Source organism: Urtica dioica, chromosome 7, assembly GCF_054948205.1.
Source record: "Urtica dioica subsp. dioica isolate 48M chromosome 7, U.dioica_male_clone48M_v1_H2, whole genome shotgun sequence".
Classification (NCBI taxonomy): domain Eukaryota; kingdom Viridiplantae; phylum Streptophyta; class Magnoliopsida; order Rosales; family Urticaceae; genus Urtica; species Urtica dioica.
Window position 1 is genome coordinate 44,108,555 of NC_142762.1, and position 22,886 is coordinate 44,131,440.

The 22,886-nt window shown below is 39.8% G+C and overlaps 1 protein-coding gene, 1 long non-coding RNA gene and 3 pseudogenes across 9 annotated transcripts; 1 reads left to right on the forward strand and 4 right to left on the reverse strand.

Moving 5' to 3' along the window:
* The first annotated feature begins 346 nt into the window (after positions 1–346).
* LOC149391948 (uncharacterized) lies at positions 347–7,021 on the forward strand. Of its 8 annotated transcripts, none has more exons than XR_016300134.1 (16): positions 347–1,451; positions 1,553–1,691; positions 1,826–2,129; positions 2,237–2,468; positions 2,856–2,994; positions 3,066–3,136; positions 3,219–3,530; positions 3,634–3,762; positions 4,063–4,221; positions 4,602–4,970; positions 5,060–5,304; positions 5,462–5,640; positions 5,773–5,880; positions 6,230–6,317; positions 6,567–6,695; positions 6,803–7,021. It is a non-coding gene; the product is annotated as an uncharacterized LOC149391948 (long non-coding RNA). The 8 variants fall into 8 exon arrangements; XR_016300133.1 differs by lacking the exon at positions 6,230–6,317 and having other exon boundaries at positions 4,602–4,738; positions 4,890–4,970; XR_016300130.1 differs by lacking the exon at positions 6,230–6,317 and having other exon boundaries at positions 347–1,301; positions 1,397–1,451.
* Positions 7,022–7,444: 423 nt separating this feature from the next.
* LOC149391949 (pentatricopeptide repeat-containing protein At3g47530 pseudogene) lies at positions 7,445–8,086 on the reverse strand (annotated as a pseudogene).
* An 82-nt stretch (positions 8,087–8,168) lies between these two features.
* LOC149391950 (pentatricopeptide repeat-containing protein At3g47530 pseudogene) lies at positions 8,169–8,708 on the reverse strand (annotated as a pseudogene).
* A 413-nt stretch (positions 8,709–9,121) lies between these two features.
* On the reverse strand, positions 9,122–10,936 carry LOC149391951 (pentatricopeptide repeat-containing protein At3g47530 pseudogene; annotated as a pseudogene).
* Positions 10,937–12,048: 1,112 nt separating this feature from the next.
* On the reverse strand, positions 12,049–15,356 carry LOC149391952 (alpha/beta-Hydrolases superfamily protein). Its single transcript, XM_089618678.1, has 3 exons — positions 14,826–15,356; positions 13,178–13,649; positions 12,049–12,605 (listed from the first exon to the last, which is right to left on the reverse strand). Exons 1-3 carry the CDS (start codon positions 15,203–15,205, stop codon positions 12,165–12,167), a joined length of 1,293 nt encoding a protein of 430 aa, XP_089474804.1. The 5' UTR covers positions 15,206–15,356; the 3' UTR covers positions 12,049–12,164.
* Positions 15,357–22,886: the final 7,530 nt, after the last annotated feature.

Genomic DNA, 22,886 nt, shown 5'->3' on the forward strand with positions numbered 1-22,886 from the left:
GTTGCAGGTTCTTACTCGGTTTGTTTATCGTTAGGATGATACAAATTTTCATTTCTTTGCAAACTATGTATTATACTCGAAGAAATAAAGTTTGCGAACGAAGTGTGCGAATGTATTAAATCAGAAAAATGTAAAAAAAAATATTTAATAAGTGATGGTCAAATAGCCAAGAAGGTCAACAAAAAAAAAAAGATAGCCGTTAATGAGGGTGCGAATTAACGATTATAATCCCGTTATATCAGCTATTCCTGTCAAGTTTCCATTTTGATTAAACTCTAGTTAGAACCGTCGTATGAAAATACAATCAAACAGCGTAAGATCTAAGCGAGAGTTAATTGGGCATCAAGTTTGAAGAAGTTATAAAAAAGGCTTGCATTTCGCGCTTGAGTTCGCAAAATTCTTGTTTTCCTTGGGAAAAAATGGCCGTCTCTTCTCGCTCCCTCCGAATCGCTCTCTCTGCCTCGCCGCCAAACCCCGATGCCATCGCCGGATTCGCAAGGCCGAGCTCGCGTAGATGATCTCCATGTTCGGCAGTGGGGTTTTCGATCTTCTGCAGAGCGTGTCCACCACCAGGTCTCAATCCTACCGCTGGACATCGGAGCTTCTACGGAGACGCCTGAGAAGAGCGTGTCGGCGGTCGGGCTAAAAGCGCCGGTGGAGAGAGATTCGCTGCGGAGAGACAAGTCTCGTCCCGTCCCGTCCCATTTATCAAAGTCGATTACAGTATAAAAAACCCAAAAATCAAGTTGTCTCTAATTCCCTTTTCTAGGGTTCCGTTTCGGTCGCCATAATTTCAGTATAAACCCTAGAAATCCAAAACTCAAGTTGATAGTCTCTCTAATTCCCTTTATAGGGTTTCGTTTTGACTCCACCGTCGGCCCGCCGTCGTATTCCCCAGTCGTCGCCGGAATCTCACGGCCGATCCATCCCTCTCAGAAGCTCGCTAGTGCGGTCGCGGGTATTAGTTAGGAGCCTCTGCTTGGGATAGCGGTGACGCCCGAGAAACTCCGGCGAGGCGTGGCTGGAGAGCGACGCTCGGGTGGAGCAGAGAGACAATGTCTTGTCCCAGTTCTCTGATCGCTCACAACCATTCCCTCTTTGCCCTGTCGCCAAACCCCGACGCGGTCGCCCGGGTCGGATAAAAGCACGGGTGGAGAGCGAGATTGGCTGTGGAGCAAACAACCTAGAAATCAAGGCAGTGACCTTTCAGAGTTAAGACAAAATTGAGTGTGGGAGGAACATGAACGAGCAGTTTACAGCAGATAAGGGAGTCAGAATCTTCATCAAGGAATCTGTTTCGGGTTCAAAACCATGTTAATTTTAGTCCTCAGGTTTTGTTTTTTAGTTTCTGTTTTGGTTTCGATTTGATGTAATCAGCTGTGTTTTAATTTTACAGGATTTATGACAACGAGTCTAGTTCAAATGTGCCTAACATTGCTTCGGGATGTATGGTAGTCGAGTTATTTCTTTTCAGAGTATTGGTTAGATACCTAAACCCCTAATCTCTCTCTCTCTCTCTCATGAATGTGTATGTGTGTGTTTGGCGATGCAGAAAATGATGGCATGAAGAAGGCATACACGGTGAAGAATACGACATAGGAGCGTAAAGCCCTCCGATTTCAACAACAACTGTGTGCATAGGGACAAAGCTCTGAGAATGCTGTCAAGTTGAAGAAATTGCCCGGTTCAAGGTTTCTTCTTTATTTTATCTTCCTTTGCTGGGTTTTATTAAAATCTAATTGGAATTTCTCTTTGGGATTTATTTGTAATGAGTTTTGTTAAATTATTTGAGTTAAATCTCTAACGTTTGTTTATGCCATCGCAGTGTGGCTTTAAGTTGTTGCATGGCTTTTGGAATTGAGGATTTTTTCTGTCAGAGGTAGTTTAGATCACTTGGGAATAAGTTTGTGCTTTAACCCCCGGCCTTTGGGATTGAGGTTTCTGAGCATTCAAGACTGAAGCCAAATCTTTATTGAAACTCTTGTTATTGGGAGTCCTGACAGTAATGAAAAATATTAAACTTTTACGCCCCTGCTTACTCAGTCGCTCTCTTTGAACTAGCTTCTTTGGATCTTTGTTCTCATAAGTATTGTTCGGAGAAGAAAGGACTCTACTACGACTGAGAAAGTGTATTGTATTTTCGATTTTTGCTTGCTTATCTTTTTTCTTTTTTTTCCTCTTTACTTGTTTCTTGATATGTTTTTCTCCTTGATTTGTTTGTGTATTAATTATACAGGATAAATGATAGCAAGCCTACTTTAAATGTTCTTCGACAAGAGACAAAAAACAAGGAGAGAATAGCAGTGTTTCACGGTGGTGACTGCCCAGCGAGTTGAGAATGAGATTGGCAAGTTTGTACCCGATATTTTCTATGTTTTTTTAGTTTCATTTATTTCGGCTTATACGTGTCGTTGTGTCTCCTTTCCGGCTGGCAGATCAGAGCCTCCACTGAAGCCTCTCGCTCTCTGGTTAGTTATATAACAGGTTTTTTGGGTTTGAAATTTCAGGTTCTATGTGTACTATTATTAGATTTTGTTTCTAAATTTTTTGCCAAACAAACCTAGAAAGTGTATTTTATTTTCTAGTTTTTTTTTTCTCCGTTAAAAAAAAAAAACAATGAGAAGGTGATGATACTAATGAGAGATTAGATGATAAGGAAGACTTCATACACAGTTGTACTTCCCACCAAAAGTATGGTTCTTTTTCTTATTTTTTATTCAAAACCACCAAAAGTATGCTTCACCCTTTCTTTATCTCATTTTTGTCAGTAATATTTTTGTCGTATAAATTGGTTCTTGTAATAGTCAATGAATATTAATATTGTTGGTTCTTGTTTCTTATGTATTTACGAATAGAAAGTGTCATTGCTGCGAAGCTCGACGCCTCGTAGGTCTCTGCCCCATCTGTCGTCATCCTAGTATGACTTTCCATCTGTATGGCATTGGAATGGTGGCAACATGTATGGAAAGCTAAATTGAGGTGCCAAACGGTTAGGTAACTAGTTCTTCTTCTTCTACATTATGTAATCCTAACATACAACTAACACCTTGTTTATGAACTTATAGATTAATCAACTAGATATGATCATATATTGAGAAGCTCAATTGTCAGTAATCAAAGTATCTTTTATGTCGAGGTATCATCGTCTTCAATGCAACTATGTCTTGAGTGTTAATCTCCATCTTTATGTCTTTTCTTGACTGGATTTCAATCTTTAGAGCCAAAAAAACTAGAAATCAAGACAGTACCCCTTCAAAGTTAAGAAAAAAATGAGTGTGAGAGGAACATGAACGAGCAATTCGGCAGCGACAGAGGAGCGGATACGGGAGTCAGAATTCTTCAACAAGGAATCTGTTTCTGGTTTAGGACCATTATAATTTTTGGTCCGGAGTTTTTTGTTTTTTTTTTTGGTTTGTTTAGTTTTCTGTTTTGGTTTCGATTTGATGTAATTAAATGTGTATTAATTTTACAGGACGGATGACAACAAGTCTACCTCAAATGTGCGTTTGAGTGCTTCAGCGGGATATATGGTAATAGAGTAATTTCTTTTCTGGAATCCATGGAAACACCTAATCTCCTTATCTCTCTCTCTCTCTCTCTCTCTCTCATGTTTGTATATGTTTGGTGATGCAGAAAATGATGGCACGAAAAGGGCATACACAGACATTAATCAACACATCGAAGGAGACAATGTAGGGACTGTGGCTTCTGATCGTAAAGCTCTGGGAATGCGCTCAAGTTGAAGAAAATCCCTGATTCAAGGTTTATTCTTCATTTATTTATTTTTATTTTCCTTTTTAGGTTTTTGTTTTAGTCTAATTGGATTTTCTCTTTGCAATTTATTTGTTATGTTTTTTGTTGATTATTTGCATGGCTTTCTAAAAGTGGCGTTATTATAGATTGTTTGCAGTTGTCTGCATCGTGAAGTCAGTCCGGTCTTGAATTCGAATAACAGCCACTTAACCTTTCAATATTGGTCTAATTGGATTTTCTCTTTGCAATTTATTTGTTATGTTTTTTGTTGATTATTTGCATGGCTTTCTAAAAGTGGCGTTATTATAGATTGTTTGCAGTTGTCTGCATCGTGAAGTCAGTCCGGTCTTGAATTCGAATAACAGCCACTTAACCTTTCAATATTGGTCTTTAAAGGACGAGGAGAAAGGAGAAACACAAGGCCAAGGGATTTGAATCATCATTGTCGAACAAAGAAAGCTGTAACTAGTGAGTACTCTTTTAATTTCCTTGTCTTTTTCTTTCTGTGCTTCTAAGCTGGGTTGTGTATTAGAAAAGATGGTTTGAGATGATACAGTCAGATTTCACAAAATATATTAATTCGACTGATCACTGGTGGTAATAACTTACTACTTGTTTCAGATTCACCAATTTGCTTTGAAAGTTTTGTTTGGTCTTTTTCTGTGGTTTGAATTTGAACTTAATCATCTGTTTTTTATTTTATCTGAAAGTTTTCCAGTGCAGTAAGATCGAGCTGATGAATCTTAACTCATGCCTAAACCCTAGATTATTGTTTACAATGCGTTTCTTTTCAATTTTACATCTATATTGCTTTTGTTAAGTCTTTCATGTGGTCTGAATTTGAACAGACAGAGGATTTATGTCAATCCTGTGGAGAAGGCAAAATTCTTCGTTCACGTGAGACGTGAATTAGATGTACCATTCCAAATGCTTGCTTTAGCCACTGAAAGCTGAGAATCCTGGAAAATGGAGATGCCCTGAATGCGTATGGTTGATGTTCAATCACATCGTCGTTCACGTGCTATTTTCTGATTCGTGATGATTTTTTTTAATGATTACTGTTTTCATGTTAGTGCTTTGAATGAAATTGATGAGATACTGGATTGTGAAATGTGACCCACTGTGGCTGATGACAGTGACACTTCAAAGACGAATCAGATTTTGGTGAAGCAGTATTATATTAAGTGCAAAAGCTTTTCTTATTTGCACTGCTCATGGTAATTATACAGTAAATTCACATGACTCCTAGCTGTGAATGGTTTTTGGATTAAGTTTCCATTTTGAGTTTGTGTATACTTGTGTTCAGGGGCCAGAGAGAGAGAGTTCCTCAAAGTTTTCAAGACAAATCCACGAATGAGAATCTAACTTGGCAATTTCCATTGCCAAACAGAGTCAAATAACAACTCGGATGAGGACTTTGTTGCTGTTAGACCCGAGTGGACGTCTGTTGACTGGATTGTTCTTGCAGGTTAATGCTTTTCCCAAACTTTCTAGAATGAACTTCCCATCTTCTGCTCCAACAAATCCTGCGTGCTTCCTCTTTGAGCACATGTAAACTTGACCTTGGGCCTCTTCTTATTATCTTGTTTAGTTCCAGTGAAAACAATACCGAGCATTACATTGTTATATTTTATTTACAATATAAAATATATATAATGTTTGATTGATTTATTTATTTATAATGTTTTCTGCTGCATGTGCGTCACAGGCTCGCACTGTTATACGAGATATGAATTTTACTTGCCAAGAAATCCCAAGAAGCTGAAGAAATCTTCTGGGGTCAGTGATAGTACAAGAACGCATCCAATTCGATGATATCTCTTAACATCATACAAGATGATAAACCTGGACTCGACCGGACTAAAACCTATAAAGTGGGAAAGCAAGGTAATATCTTGTACCATCTCTCATGATTGCTGGGTCTATCTTTTTTTTTTTTTTTTTTTTTTTTTAAATCCTTCATGATTGCTGGGCTATATTTATTTTGGGCTCCAGCTCAATGATTAGATCTGAATGTAGATTGTGGATGAAGGTCCTCATCTCAAGTACAAGGATTCAAAGCTATTTTTATCATTGAAGCAATACTCTAGTAATCTTCATGTGATTTTGACTGGAACTCCACTCCAGGTTTGTTCTACTTACCCTGTGCTAATATTCTAATTCTCATTTCCTCTCGGCTGTTATGAATCAGTTCTTTGTCTTGTTTTGATCACAGATGTTGTAAACAATTTTTTTTTTTTATTATTATTACATACATCAAATTAGTTTCCCAAACTTACTAATGTTATATTGATCGACGAGCTTTCAGAACAATCTTGGCGTAATATTTTTGCTTATGAGCTTCCTTGATGCTGGGAATGCGAATTCCGAGATGTTTTATGAATTGAACTGTATTGGTTGCTTTGAAATTGGGTTTAGGATTAGATTAATGTGGACTCTTTCAGTAATTAATGTTTATTGTGTTGCAATTTGGAAGTTTGGAGGAGTTTCATGAGGAATTTAAGGATATAAATCAGGAGGATCAGATTTCAAGGCTCCATAAAATGCTGGCACCCATCTTAGAAGTAAACACTAAATGTTTCTTGTCTTAGAAGTCTTTCCATAAATATTTGTGGATAGAATTTGATAATTTGGTCTCATCTCCTCACTGGATCGTGCTAGATTTTGTAAGGTTGAAAAGCTTTTACCTCTTATTTTGTGGAGTTTAAAAGGGTTTTCTAAAAACATAATGAACTCATAACCTATCAGATCATGTTGTTCCGTGCACGAAATCACTATTCTGAAAGTGTGTAAACCTATTGATTATTCCGCAGGAGTGAAAAAGGATGTCATGAAAGAGTTACCTCCAAAAAGGGAACTTATTGTGTGGGAAGAAAAAGAAGAATTACAAAGCAGTTCTTACTCATGACTATCAGATACTGTGTCGTGGTTGTGGTGCTCAGGTAAGGAGTCCAGATTACTAAACATTGATATCGACACATCTGAGATCGCCAAAACAAAGATTTTATTATTTATTTTTCAAATGTTACATCTTTTTGGTCGAATACAGATCTCGCTAATCCACTAACTTATGGAATCACGCTAGCTCTGTTTTCATCCTGGCATGTTAGGCGGAGTTGAGCCCGATTTACAAAATCCAAATGAATCATTCAAGTAAATTTTATGATATCACCTTCTAAGTCTTTTCATTTTCAGCTACAAACACATTTTTTTTAGAATAAAGTCTATAAATGATTTAACAATTGATCACGATTTTTCCACTCCTCTTGAAGACCCCGGGATTCTCCTCCGGCGGCGATGACAACAACAACAACTTTTTGTAACTGAGGTACGAGTTCAGGGGGTAAAAATGAGATTTATTCTAAAAAAAAAAAAAAACGTTTTTGTTATTTCATCTGGAAGTTTGTATGAGTGTGTTTGGTACATTTATTTGAATGTGACGTGTGCTATCATATATAATTATATACACACCGTCACATTTTTTTTTTTTTTTTTAAATAGAAAGCCCCTGAAGTTAAACAGCTTTCAAAATAGAACCCTGAACTTCATAATGTTTTCTAATGGAGAATTTTGTCCCTTGTGTGACTCGAACGTTGTATCATTCTCAGGCCAAACTAATTTGTCAAACTAGAAAGCTGGTCCTATGCAAAGAGAGGAAACATTAGTACTAATAGTCATACACTGCCATACACTACCAATAGTCATTGCACGAGCAACGTCCCTTTCGAAAATGATGAATTTGTCGATATCGATCTCTAAAGACAACCGCTCTAATGTAAACCTGCGAGAAAGCCTTTGCGAAATTGTGGCAGTCGACCCAAGTGCGCACATTTTTGGTCACCTTGATCGTCGTGCCGGGACGAGTCGCGAGAACCCCGAAAGCGATTGCAAACTTCTCGCTATGATGAGAAAGGAAAATCTCTTTCTTTTCGTCTGTGGCTAAACCACGCAGATCAGACGACAAGTCGATCACATACCCTCCGACCCTCTTCAGCTTCCGTATGATCTTGGCGAGCATCTCGTTGATCTCCCGTATCCGCGGATGCAAAATATCGCCCTCGAAGAATTCGTGTACCTCTCCGTTTATTTCGATCGCGCTTTGTCCGTGCACAGTCAGCATCGTGTTTTCCTTGACGAGCCTCCTCGCCTCCCTCACTTTTTCCCTGTCGCTGACCGACGAATGGGTGTGGGACAACACGATGTAATCGATGGCTTCTTGGGCCCTGATCTCGACGAGACGAGCAACTGCCAGCTCAGCAAGCTCGACGCGGCCGTGGAGTCTACAGGCCCCGAGAAAGATTCTCCACGTGCTGGGATCGGGGTCCACTTCCATACAGGTTATAAGCCGGTGGGCCCTCGTAGAGAAGCCCGGCCCAACAAGTCGACCATGATTCCGTAGTGTCGAACGCTCCGAGTCACCCCAAACTCAAGCTCGCATTCTGTTGAAGAACGATGTCGCGTCGTCTTAAACCAGCTCGGCTACAAGCCGAGAGGATCGACATGAGCGTTTGCTCGGTTGGAGAAACGCCGGATTTTTCCATCTCTCGGAACGCGGCCACGGCTTCTCTTCCGCGAACCGCATTCCACGAAGCAACGTCCTTCCTCATCCGCTGGAACACGCCGAGGGCGTTTTCCATGTGGCCGCACCGAGAGTTGTTTACCTTCGCATGGTTGCCGTGACCGCGCTCCTCGACGTAACGGTGAATCCTCTCGCCGATTTCCGGTGCGTTCAGTTCCGAGCAAGCTTGGAGTCCAAGCAAGCACGACCCTCTGTTGGGCTCGCACATGTCCTCTCTGCACCACAACGCCTCGAACAGAGCCAGAGCGTCCTGGGGCCGATCGCTGCGGATGAAGAGAGATATCAGGACGTTCCAAGCGACGGTGTCTCTCACGGGAATTTCATCGAACAGGTTGCGCGTGTCGGCCAACCTGTCGCTGCGCGAGTAAACATCCATGATTGTGTTGAAAGACGAGAAGCGTTTGTTCATGATCCTTGTCGCTGGGCTTTACAGATTGGTTTCCATCGTCATTTTCCTCTCTCTCTCTCTCTCTCTCTCTCTCTCTCTCTCTCTATGTGTAGCGTTCTGTCTAGTTTGACATGACAGAAAAACAAATACTTTTGGTTCGATTTGCTTTTCTTTCCTCAAAATTCAAATATAGTTCAACTTTGTTTGGAATCTTAAAGAGAGATCTAAGTTACAGATTTGTAAGAAATATATAAAGGGCCGTCGTTGGGACTTGATTTTCATTTAATAGATATATCATTCTCAGACCAAACTAGTCAATCAACTAGAAAACTGGTCCTACACAAAGAATCATAATCTAAATAGATTATTTGTTGGCTTTAAAAAAAAAAAACACCTATACTCTACCAATAGTCATTGCAAGAGCAATGTCCGTTCCGAAAATGATGAATCCGCCGATTTCGATCTCTAAAGACAACCTCTCGATCGTACACCCGCGAGAAAGCCTTGGCAAAATTGTGACAGTCGACGCAAGTGCACAAATTTTTGGTCACCTTGATCGTCGTGCCGGGACGGGTCGAGAGGACCCCGAAAGCGATCGCCAATTTCTCGCCGTGAGAAGAAACCAGAATCTCTTTCTCTTCGTCCGTGGCTAAATCGTGAAGCTCCGACGACAAGTCGACCACGTACCCGCCAAACCTCTTCAACCTCCGTATGATCTTGGCGAGCATCCCATGAATCTCCCGTTTCCGCGGATGCGAAATATCGGCCGCGACGAATTCGTGTACCTCTCCGTTGACTTCGATCGCGCTTCGTCCGCGCACCGTCAGCATCGTGTTTTCTCTGACGAGCCTCCTCGCCTCTCCCACCTTGTCCCAGTCGCCGATCGACGAATAGGTGTGAGACAACACAATGTAATCTATGGCTTCTTGAGCCCCGACCTCGACGAGACGAGCCACTGCCAGCTCAGCAAGGTCGACTCGGCCGTGGAGTCTACAAGCCCCGAGGAAGGTCCTCCACGTGCTGGGATCGGGGTCGACTTCCATGCAGGTTATGAGCCGGTGGGCCTCGTCGAGAAGCCCGGCCCGGCCCAACACGCCGACCATGATTCCGTAGTGTCGGAAGCTCCGAGTCACCCCGAATTCAGAGCGCATCCGGTTGAAGAACGACTTCGCTTCGTCGATCAAACCCGTTCGGCTACACGCCGAGAGGATCGCCAAGAAAGTCTGTTCGGTCGGAGAAAAACCCGCTCTTTCCATCTTCCGGAACGCGGCTACGGCCTCTCTCCCGCGGCCGTTCACGCCGAACCCGGAGATCACCGCGTTCCACGAAATCACGTCCTTTCTCTTGGTTCTCCGGAACACTGCGAGAGCCTTTTCCAAGTGGCCGCACCGAGAGTACATCGACACGAGAGCGTTGTTCACATTGGTATCGTCCCCGAATCCGCGCTCCTCGATGTAACGGTGAATCCTCTCTCCGAGTTCGGGGGCGTTCAGCTCCGAGCAAGCTTGGAGCCCAAGCAAGAACGAAACTCTGTTAGGCTCGCACGCGTCCTCGCCGCGCCACATGGCCTCGAAAAGAGCCAGCGCATCCCGGGCCCGGCCGTTCCTGAGATAGCAAGAGATCAGGACGTTCCAAGCGACGGTGTCTCTGTCGGGAATTTCGTCGAACACGTTGTGCGCGTCGGGGAACCGGTCGCAGCGCGAGTACAACTCAGTGAGCGAAGTGAGCAAGTGAGAGTCCGATCGATGCCCATCTCTCACGACTCGCGCGTGGAGCTGAACACCGCAGGCCAGCGAAGACTCTGCCACACAGCATTTAACGGCGAACGAGGCCGAGAACTCGTTCGGTGGGACGCCTCGGCGTCGCATATCGCGGTACAAGCGTAAGCCTTCGAGGGCTGAATCGGTGGCAGAGTAAGCTCTGATCATGGCGTTATAGTGGAGACGACAAGGCCAAGCGATGTGGTCGAAGAACTTCCGGGAATAACTCAGGTCTCGCAGCGCCAAGGAGCGACAAAGGAAGGCGAGGCAGAGCGCGGAGTCGGAGAGGAGAGAGGAAGAGACTATTCGGGCGTGGATTTGTAGCAACTTGGAGTGTTGTGAACACGAGTTTATGAGAGATACCAAGTACTCGATGCCTCTTTCCCTTTGTCTTCGTCGTTGTTGCTGGGCTTTATTGATCAGAGTTGTGTTGAAAGACGAGAAACGTTTCTTCATGATCCTTGTCGTTGCTGTTGCTGGATTTCGATTACTACTTTAGATTTATATAACACTAATTATATATAAGTTAAATTACAAATTAAAGAATAGTTTTTTTTGTGTGTGTAAAATAAAATAGTACTGTTACTTTTATAATTGTTCAAAAAAGGATATTCCAACAATTTAAATTTCTATTAAACAGTACCTTACATTATAATAATGAAAAACTATACATTTATTTTTCAAATTTCTTGATAGAATATGGTATGATCTGCATAAAAATGCTGTCCAAATATTGTCATTTGTCATGTTTAAAATATTGTCATTTGTCATGTTTTGTTTTTTGCTTTTTCACCAGAGCCTGGGGGTCTGGGAATAAACCTTGAACTGCTGAGAGTCATTATATATGATAGGTGGGCTTTTGGTGGTTAAGTAATTTTTGTTAAAATAATTATTTTAGCAATGTATTAGGAGGGCCAGTGAAGAAAAGGAATAAATTATTTTTGGGACAGAGTAATCTAATGATTCTTCCATTGCTAATAGATTATTTGTAAGAATTTTATGTTGTAAATTGCTCTTCACAGAATCGTTGGAGCTTATGCAACATGTTCTTGGAAGATCCAAGTGCACAAGAGTCCTCTTTATCAAATTGCACGCCCAAGGTTTTTGGCCAACTATTTTCGATTTACAGCAAAAATTTTGGCACTTAGAATTCTGTAATTGTTCACTTCGTTTATTTTACTGACCTTATGTATATATTTGGAGGACATCCTGATCCGAACCTGACTTATGCAAAGAGTTGATTGCTCACATGTCTTGCAGAGTTAGTACTGAAAGACTCTTGACCTGCAACTTTGTTAGTCTCAGATAAAAATGGGAATTCATTTTCATTGAACACCACAGATCAATGTTTTGGAGAGGTAAACTTTATGAATAGAAAGAGGTAAACTTCATAAGTATTTTGTCTTGTAAGGGTCTTTAGGAATAGAAGAGGCAAACTTCTGAAGTTCTTTGGAAAGCTTCGAGAATAGTATACTTATCATTTTTTTTTTTTTTTTGAAAGCAGCTTAACTGCAGCGGGGATTGAACCCACGACCTCCACACAGGAGATGGTATGGAATTACACTATCCTAGATACCACGTCATTTTTCATTTTCTTTGGCCTTTTTTTTTTTACATGAGTGACAAACTTGTCAAACGACGATAATTCGCTAAACGACACCCATATGCAAGTGGAAAACAAAAACTAGGACACGTCAGCAAACCGTAGGCGAGAGTTGTGGTTGGAAAGCTCTCCAACTATTTCCATCAACGAGCGCTCATCACTGAGCACACCGGTGTGACTCACCCCCGGCAGCTCGACCACCCTCACAGCCCCGCCGCCGCCCCACAGAGCCTCCGCGGCGGCGAGGCTCGCCCGGTTCACCGTCCCGTCCCCGTCTCCGTACACGATCTCCGGCCTCTCATCAAACCCTTTTCCCTCATAAACCAGCCTCTCCGCCGTATCGACCCCGCTCCCAAACAGACACGTCACCGCCACTCCCGGCGGGTTCTCCTCCGCCACCGCCTTCATCATCGGAACCACCCTCGTCCTGTACGGGACAACCCCCTCCGGATACCCTATGTCCTCCAAAAACTCCGCCGTATCGTCGGCCGTGTAGTTCCTACCCAGAGCCGAGACCAAAACCTGTGTTTGGTCAGCCGTATCGTCAGCCAATTAAAACGTTTGGGATTACTATATAGCCAACGTATCGTAAATATTATGTAAATAGCCATAAAGATGACGTGACATTCCTGATTTGTCCTTTCATTGAAATAAAATAGTGGAGTATTTACGTCAATTTACACGTGTAAATACTAAATACATGGACATGGCTGTTTACCTAAGATTTACGAAACGTTGACTATATAGTAATGTGAAACTGTAAATATGACTATATACTTAATGGACTTTTCGATTTTGATTGTTATTCGAACCCATGACCTCACACTGGTATGAGCCTATGAGATACTAAGTATTAACCACTAGAACTGTCTTACTAGATCTAAACTTAACTTCCTTTCGATTCTCCACGAAAACGATTTTCGAGAAATTGAAAAACAAATTTGTTTTTTTTTGGGTATAAATATCTAAAATTAGAAAAACCTACAAAAAATAAATAAAATTGGATTATTTATATTCGAAAAGAAACTTACGAATCAAGTAATCTATTTTATTTGATACTACTATTATTATTGGTAAATATTATTGCAAACAACCTGAGTGGGAGGGAAGAATCTAGGGTTGGGCATGAGCCAGAGGTTGCTCTCGGAGGATCGCTGCTCGGCCCGGACGAGGAGAGGATCGACAATGGGGACGCCGAGCGTGGTTCCCGATGCAAAGGTCAGGATTTCGTCGACCGTGCCGGCCCAAGGGGCCGAGAGTGCGATGAAGTGTCTGACGTGCTTTTGGCGCCAGCTCGGGGAGTTTCGGGTGAGGAGGTTGAGGACGAAGAGGGACCCGAGGCTGTGGGAGATTAGGATCACGGGCTTGTCGTCGTTTTCGCGGCTCGCTCTCTCGACCAGGGCTTTCAGGTCTCCGAGGAACTTGGACCCGATCGAGTGTGGGTGGGGATCGGGAGCGAGGCCGTACCGGAAGTCGTACGGCGCGCCGAAGAGAGTTTCGCCGTCTTTGTAGCCGAGTTTTTGTTCTAGTGTTTCCACTAGTGGTGCCATGTACGATGTTATTTTCCTGCATCATGTCATATATGACAAGTGAGACCAAATGTGATAACATCTCTTCTTCAGATACTCTGTGGCGATCTTCAAAATATCCTCGCCCAAATACTGCTAATTTTTTATATTTTTTTTTTGCTTTCTAGAGTGATTTGTAAGAAAAAAATGATTTATGATTTGGACAAACTTGGTTTAACGGCGAGGCTCGGTTCTATATATGTGAAGTTGCAATGACATATAAAAACGGTACTCCTTCTCAATAATTTGTAAATTTTTGTTCATAGGTAAAATAATTAGCTTAATAGATCGTATTGTCTATAAGTAGCAAAAGCGTTTGAAATATTAAATAATTCATGTAACGCAAGATGAGCAGTTGGATAGTATACACCTGGTAATACTTATGTGCATTTGCAAAATACTTCAAAAAATCCATGGAAGTAATAAGCCGGATCCTACTCGTAGTTCTTGAGAAATTAAGATGTACAACAGTATCAAATAAATCTCTTGAGTTTATATAGAGAATATTACATAGAAAATGAACGAGTTAGAGAATTAAACACTAGGATCTAGAATATTTAAAAAAGTACTTAATGTTAAGCAAGTACAAGTGTTATAGATAATATTATATGTATAATACATATATTTAGAGATTAAAAAAAAAAATTGGGCCTCAAACGGGCTTGTGCCTGGTCCGTGCTTGGGCCGTGCCGGTTCTGTGCCTGGGCCGCGCCGGTTATGTGCTTTTCAAGGGCTTCGGGCCGGGCTCGGATTTTGGGCTTAAAACGAAGGCCCAAACCAGGACCAATTTAAAAATCGGACCGGCCCGACCCTTCTTTAATCCGGGCTGGGCCGACCCAAAACCAATTAAAATAAGGGCCGGGCCGGGTGGCCCGGCCCAATTGACAGCTTTAACTTCTTCTATAAAAGATTTGTCGCCATATGCGTCGACAATTTTTTTTTTTAAAAGGTCTTTCTAAAATTTCTTCAAGTAAATTTCAGGTATTTCTACAAAATGGAACCATCGGGCTATCAATAATTTAATCCTGTCTCTATGATTTTCTACTTATTCAACCTATGATTAAATCATATATAACAATTGGTGAACATGCTAATTCCTTTAGAGAATCAGTGAGCGCATTAAAACAGTTGTTTACACATTAGCGTAGCGTGTTGAGCAAGGTTCTTATCTTACTTGAGATGAGGATCGAGATAGAGAAGCGAGCGAGTGGATCCGAAATGAGGGACCCGGGTCTGGACCCCAGGGGCATTATAGTAATCGTCTCTCTCCGGGTCGTAGCGCAGAGTCATCCGCTCAGCGAAGCACTTGGTGAACGGAGCCAGCAAAACGGTCGGGTCAAACCACAACCGGAACCACCCGTCCTTGTCCTTGCTGATCGGGTACCACCGGTTGCACACCACACTCGACGGCGCGTAGCTCTCCGTCAGCCTCGCCTCCAGCTGGTTTCCGCCGTTTCCCGGGACTAGGATCACCGGGTGGAGGACCTTCGCCGCCTGACACGTGTACAACATCAGGGCCGTCAAAACCGCACTAACCGCTCGTGATAGCTTCATTCACATTATCTCTTGATTATCCACCGGGTAGTGGCAATACTTGCTTCTTTTTTTTTTCTTTTTTCTTTGTGTGTGTTTTTTGGATTGTTTGTGAGAGAAGTCAAGGCAAGTTTCTTTCAGTTTGTGGTTGAGATTTTTTCGACACGTTGAATTGAGGACCAAGCAATTGATTCGGCTTCTGATAAAAAAGAAAGTGATTCCCTTGATTCGAGTGACATATTGGGCCTTAAACATTTCTTTGAGCCCAATGATCTCTGTCCGGGTCGGATCGAACGCAGTGTTTGGACATTAGAAATAGAATACTCGCTGCCATCAGCCGTAGACTTTCAATTTTAATTTTTTTTAAATATATATATATATATATAGTGGTACCTAGGATAGCCTAGTGGTAATTCCACACCACCTTCTGTGTGGAGGTCGTGGGTTCAAACCCCACTAAATGGTAACTAGGATAGCCTAGTGGTAATTCCACACCACCTTCTGTGTGGAGATCGTGGGTTCAAACCCCACTAAAAATAGTAGGCTGTAATTTCATTGGAAAATTGTTCAAACGAATGATGTAGTTGGAACTTTCGAGGGGAGATGTAGCCCACGTTTTGGGCTATTTTAACCCCTGAAAAAAAAAGTGTACACATATTTTACTATGTAGGATAATTAGCATCGCTTTGAATGGGAGTGAATTAGTCGGCTAGCTTAAAAATATGGGTCTTTTAGCTATATAATCATTTGATTTATAACATTTTGTATAATTGCCAACTTTTTGTAAATTTTCTGTAAATAGTCACTGTTATGAGGGATTTTTCCCCAGCCAAAAAACATCAAGGCCCAACTCAAGTAAGGATGCATGGCGACCCCGGCCCAAAGAGTAGAGCCCGAGATTAAGACAAGTTGAGCTCACCCCTGAGGGGACCTCCCATCCTGGCGTCCAGACTCGACCTCCAGGCAGGCTCGACCTCCATGCAGGCTTGACCTCCAGGTAGGCTCGACCTCCAGCCAGGCTCGACCTCTAGGCCAGGCTCGACCTCCAGGCAGGCTCGACCTCTAGGCCAGGCTCGACCTCCAGCCAGGCTCGACCTCCAGGCAAGCTCGACCTCCATGCAAGATCAACCTCCAGGCCAGGCTCGACCTCCAGCCAGGCTCGACCTCTACCTCATGTCTGAAGGGGGAGCCCGAGTAGATGACGGTTTTACCCCAACCCATCATCACATCTTTATAAATACCTCCATTTTTCCCATTTGGAGGTAAGTTTGCTCACACTTACAAAACATCTGCTTCTCTCTCATCAGAGCTTCTCTCTCTAGAACTTTGAAGCACGACACCTAGACTAATGTTGAGCGCCGGAGTGCCCGCCGGAGGAAACCCCTTCGCGGTCCTTTAGCTCACGTTTCTCTCTTTTCTCAGGTGACGAGTCGTCGGAAATCCTTTTTCGACACGGCGGAGGTACACGTGTTGGGACAGCTTCTCCGTTCGACCACCGCGCGGTCATAGGGTCCGGCCCTAGACCGAACCGCGGACCGGTTTTCGTGTTGATCCATTTTCAGGCATTAACAGTCACCTCATCTTATTTACGGCACTCAAAAAGACAAAAAAAAAAACAAAAAACAAAAAACAAACAAAAAATAGGCAGCAATTGTTTTTGGATATTTTTGTCTTTTTTAGTGCCGTAAATAAGTTTGAGGTGGTTATTTACAAAAAAAATTACGAAAGGTTGGCTATCTAGAAATTCTTAGACTTTCGGTGGCTTATTTGACTAATTTTTATCAAAATATTATATCATTTGTAATTTGTAAACAAGGAAGTTTTTACCTTTATTTAAACCTACGGGAAGAGAAGAGAAAGCGTGGGTTGAAATAGTATGGTGCCTCATTGGTATATTTGTAAAATAAAATCATTCATATATTTCTATGTTTATACTTTATATGTTAATGTTATTTTTGGATTAACACTTAAACCGTATATAGCTCGATCTAAGACTAGATCTTATAATCACACGTAGGTCGAATGGTGGTATGATCTCCAAATGTGTCATCCTCGTTGGTTTCCATTGTCTTTAACGTAAAAAAATGATGAACATGAACAAGAGGAAATCAAATGAATTTTCCGCGACGTAGTCTCTAATGTCCTCATTCGTTCGATTTCTATTGTTAGGTAAAAGTCTTAATCTCGACTCAAGATTCTATAGAGAGAAAATGATGTGTGAGAGATACAGAACTATTCTAAGTTCATATAAGCTTACCTCAAGCTTATGTGGAATAAGGTATTATAGGAGTCACGAAGGCTTGAAGGGCTTGATGGGTCTTCGCGATAATTGTACCGATGAGGTAAGAAAGGAAGGCTCTCGATAAAGGAATGTTCAAAGACTCATGGTCGTGAACCCATGGTTAAGTGGCCGAGGAAGGCTTGGCCAATGACTCGGGTCGTGACCGAAAAACGGCTTGGCCTAGGATTTGGGCCAAACATGGCCGAGAGTAGCTTGGCGGAGAAACTCGGGCTAAGGTGGCGAATGATGGTGTTGCCAAGGTCACGGGCAGTGGTCAATGATGTCTTAGCCAATGACTCAACTATGGTGCTTGAGGATGGTTTAGCTGAGGACTCGTCCAAGGATGGCTACGCTGAGGACTCGGACCAATATGGCAGAAGACCCAAGCGAGCCGTGCGAAATATTCGGGTCGTCGTGGATGATGACTCAGGCCAAGCATGGTCAAGGACTTGGGCCAAGTGTGGCCGATGATCTAGATCATTGTGGCCAAGGACTACTTGATCCAAGCGTGGTCGAGGACTTGGGCCATTGTGGTTAAGAACTTAGGTGTCGATGACTTGAGGCAGTTGTGGCCGAGGACTTGGTCCAGGCGTGACCTATGATCAATGCCATGTGTCTGAGGACTCGAACCAAGTGGCCAAAGACTCGGCCCATGCCATGTGTAGCAAGGATTGTCTATGCGTTGCCAAAGACTCAAGCTAGTGTGACAAAGGACTTGAGTTAAGTACCTTAACTCGTGGTATTTTTTGTGAGATTTTGGCTATGTCTTGATACAAGCATGGATTCAAATTGGTGACTTTATTTTTGAGCCTTGACATTAGACCAATTTTTTAGTAGGAGTGTCACTTTCCTACAATTAAAAACGTTATAACAATATATCTAACAATTTATTATAAACACGACATCCATTTTCAAACATATATCCTTACATATTATCAATTTATTAACAAAAAAAGATAAATTACACTAATGTTCTCTACACTATTGACCGCTTAAAATGTGGAGCCTACATTTTTTTTCCCCAACCAATAGTTCCTTGAACTTTGATATTCTTAGAGGAATCATCCCTCCGTCTATTTTTTAGACGTTTGGTTAGTTTTAGGGCCACGTTTTTTTTCACATGTTATGCGCCGTCGAAAAAGAAATCCACAGTGAAGGCTTAAGCTGCGAAGATTTATGCGGCGTCGAAGAAGAAATCGGTGACGAAAGAATCCTATTGGTCGAAGAAGAAAGCCACATCTTCTAAATACCACATCCTTTTTCTTTGTATTTATGCATTAAAAAAAACCCCATATTTTATAATAGACTCATCGCAAAGAACGCAACATCGGAAGGAACCCATCATTGGTATCCGTTTTCGTACCTTAAATTGGCGACATATGGTCCAAGAAGTCAGTTCCAGGCTCGCGACTCAAGAATAACACATTCGAAGATTTTTCGTGAACAACGACACTTCTTCGTTGCTTCCAGACCTTCGACTTCATAAGCGATTTTTTTTTTCGCTCATCTAACTACAAACCAATCTCCGCCGTAAACGATGGAATCTATGAGACTCAAAATCGAAGAGAGATTGGCGAAATTAGGGTTTTTTAGGAAATATGTTTTAATGATTTCTTATTAATAAGCTATCGAATTAAAATGAGGATAACAAATGAAATATAGAAGGGCATTTTGATAATTTCTCTCATTTTACAGAATACGTGACAAAAACGGGACCCTAAAAAACGTAGGCACCGCGTTGTTAAGTGGTCATAGTTCATGGGGTATTGGTGTAATTTATCATTAAAGAGATAACAAATTTGATACTATTATATTTTCCGGTTAATTTTATAAATATTTCGAGATAGTGAATATGAAAATTAAATTTTTAGTAGGTTTTGGCAAATAAAAAAAGGGTAATTTAGCAAAATAACCAACTTAAACGTTGGGAATTGCTAACTAGCCAAAGTTTGTTAAATATTAGGTAAATAGCCAATTTTATATAATTACAAACGTAAATATTAAGTAAATAACCACTGCCATATTAAGCCACATCATCGTCTATGGCTATGTACTTAATATTTACCAAACTTTGGCTATTTAGTAATATCAAACGTTTAAGTTCGATATTTTTCTAATTTTTTTAATAAAAAATATGTTGACAATATATCACTACTTTTTTTGAGCAAAGCCAATATATCTACCAAACTATCAATATATTTTATATTTAAATAACATGTCCACTATTATTTCTATCCTTTTTACAATTAATGATCCCCTAAAAATAGAACTATGTCCGTGATACTTAATTTGATCTAGTCGTAATTTCATACGACCTCCAAAGTGGAGATCGTGAGGTAATCTTGAATCCAACAAATGCCATCAAAAAGAAAAAGAAAAAATTGAACATCCAAATATTTTTTTTTGGTTTAATCACTAACACAGTCGACACCGTACTTTTTTTTTTAAAGTTACATATTGTTTTAATAAAAAAAATTTATAAGTTACTTTGATTTTTTTTTTTGAAAAGTGATATTATTGATCAAGATTAGATGATATATTAGCAATGCAAAATACAGATGACACTATTACATGATTTAAGATCAATTTTAAAAAGTATGCATTCCTGCCGTCTATGTAGTTTGAAATCAGGACCTTTCAACCGATTTAGCCACTGCTAACATTAACATACTAATAGTAATAAAAAAAACACTAACATACCAATTGATATCGGTAAGTAAAGATAATTCATAAAAGATTAGGTAAACTAATTGAGGGATTTATAATATAGTCAGTCTATCTTGTTATCAACGTATCGATTTAAATTCATACCAAAATCTCCGTAGTATATATCTACCTTTTTTTTTTTTTTTTTTTTTTTTTTTTTCAATTTACGCAAATCAAAAATATGTTTTTAACTAAACAATTTTTTATTTTTATTAGAAAATATATTTATTGATAGGATCCTCAATATTCTTATTTGGATAATTTGTTTAAAGTCGAAAGTCACTAATTATGAATTTGTAGTATTAAATATTGATAATTACTATTTTTAATTATATTATTTTATAATATACACACGTCGATATAAACAAAGTTTTAGTAAATTCTGACCAGTAAAGTTAGTATATTTTAAGTAACGTTAAATACCGTTGGATCTCTGATTTATATCAATTCAATGGAAGCTAGCTGACCCTTGATTATGTTTTACTTACGTTTCCTTAGAATATATATATATATATATATATATATATATATATATATATATTGACGCAAGAGTTTGAAATAGCTGACCGTGTCTCATTTTAGAAGCGAGCAATATTCAAAATAATTGCCCACAATAATTTTGAACTATCTAGTTTACTTTTCCATTTAGTGCTTCAATTTGAAGTTAATAAGCTGATTTCTCTCTGTGCAACCTAATAGAACGTTGAAAACGATCCTTAAACCGTGTTGATAGATTCCTTTATTTTTCTAAATGGCAAGAATAATAAAGACAAAATCACGATAGCGCACCATATTACCAAATTACCAACTAAAGAATTAAATCAAACTAAAGAATTGATGCACGTGATAATTTAGAATTCCGATTACACCGGTTAAAGTGCGTTACGAATCTTATGTTCAAATATTATAATTATTTTTTTTCTATTTTTTTTTTCGAGTTCTCCTCTTGTATATTGTAAAAGTGCGTGAATTCAATTTATTTTTATTATTAAAATTTAAAATATATTTGGTAATTTGCATTTAAATATTTAATGTAATCAATTTTACACTCTATATATGTAAGAAGGACATAAATGAAAGTCAGTTTAAAAAACTATATTATAATCATAACTATGATGAAGTATAGTAATGATGTTGATAAATATTTATACCTAACATAATCCAATAAATGCAAGTTTCCTATAATTAGGATGTATTTTTTTGTGTGTAGATTAAGCTTTTCCTTGACGCTATTCGATCATTAATATAGGTTAAGGATATAAGGAAACGTCTCCTCATATAATATTTGATGATTGCCAAATAATGAATTAACTCACTATTAATAAGAGTGTCAATTATAAGTGGGCAACCGACCATAAACTTATTATATTCCATTATCATCATTCCAAGGCATTTTTTTTAAGCAAGGGAGCAATTGTTTAAATAATGATTAGGTTATAAATCTTGCTGACCGTACCGCTTAGTACACACGTGGCGAGTTTTTACAAACAAGATATACACAGAGTTCTGGCTGTCAAGAGACAAGTCAGGCTTCTAAAAAAAGATGAGGATTTTATTTTGGATTTCCTAGTCTCAACTCTCAACTCAAGTCTCAACAATGACGACATTCTTGTGATTTTCATTATTCAATGTTAAAAAAAAAAAAAAAAAAAACCTAATCTGGAAGTAAAAAAAAGTAAACTTGAGATTGAGAAAGTTGAGGTTCTATGGTTGAAGAACTCAAAGGCTCTAGAAGGAAACCAACTCACAATAATAAAAGTACTAAAAAGAAAACGAGTATGTCAAAGTTAGATCTGATTGAACAATTAAAAGTGTTTGTTTCTTCTGTGGCATAGTCTTGGTTTGACAAAATTGTGTGTTCTAAGTTGTTCAAAATGATGCACAACTACTTGTTCAAGATTTGAGTTGCACAAATCACGTGATCTAATTTGGGCGAATTGAACTAAAAATATTTTCGAGATTTACGAAAATATGATTGAATTTGGTTCTTAGATTGATTTAATTTGCGAAGATTATGTTATTGATTCTAATAAAATTCTCTTAGAGTTTCATTAGGTCAATTGACACTTTTTGGTCAATATACGCCGATCTTAATCTCGAATCAGTCATTTACCTTGGATATCTACATCGACAACTGGTTCAAGATAGTTTGCTACTGTTGTGCTTTATTTGTACAGAGTTTGTGAGTGCGTATTTTTTCGTTGATATGCTGAGAAGATCTTCAGGAGAGGATCGTGCAATCTTTAAGAAGAGTCCATTGGAAGTGAGAAGGAGTATCAGATCTAATTGAAGCTTAGATTGCAATTCATCATAGATTGGAAGAGACATTTGTTTGAGAGGAAGTCTGCAAACTCGAACCTTTGTATATGTGATTATTATAGTGAATTGGTTTCTACAATCGGACGTATCAGTCTCCCTAAATAGATGTTTTATCATAGAACAATGTTATCAAATCTCTATGTTCTTTATTATTTTTCTGTTTGTTTGATTGTTTATTTAATTATTCTTGCATCAACAAATAATTATTTAACTAAGTTGTTCTAACCGATATTTGAATAACTTTCTCGGGTTTAGTAACTTTAAAAAGTCAACACAATCTCTTAATTCACAAAACGGCCATTCTTGATCCAATTTCAATCAGCCTAGGCAGTCACTAGAGTCTAATAAGGTATTCATTCTTATCGCTTGTTTACGTGTATAGAATTTCTAATCCGG

Coding starts and splice junctions, on each gene's coding strand:
- LOC149391952 (XM_089618678.1), bottom strand. CDS start 15,205: ATGAAGCTATCACGAGCGGTTAGTGCGGTTTTGACGGCCCTGATGTTG. Junction 13,650..14,825: donor TATCTCGATCCTCATCTCAA/GTAAGATAAGAA, acceptor GACATGATGCAG/GAAAATAACATCGTACATGG. Junction 12,606..13,177: donor GATTCTTCCCTCCCACTCAG/GTTGTTTGCAAT, acceptor GACCAAACACAG/GTTTTGGTCTCGGCTCTGGG.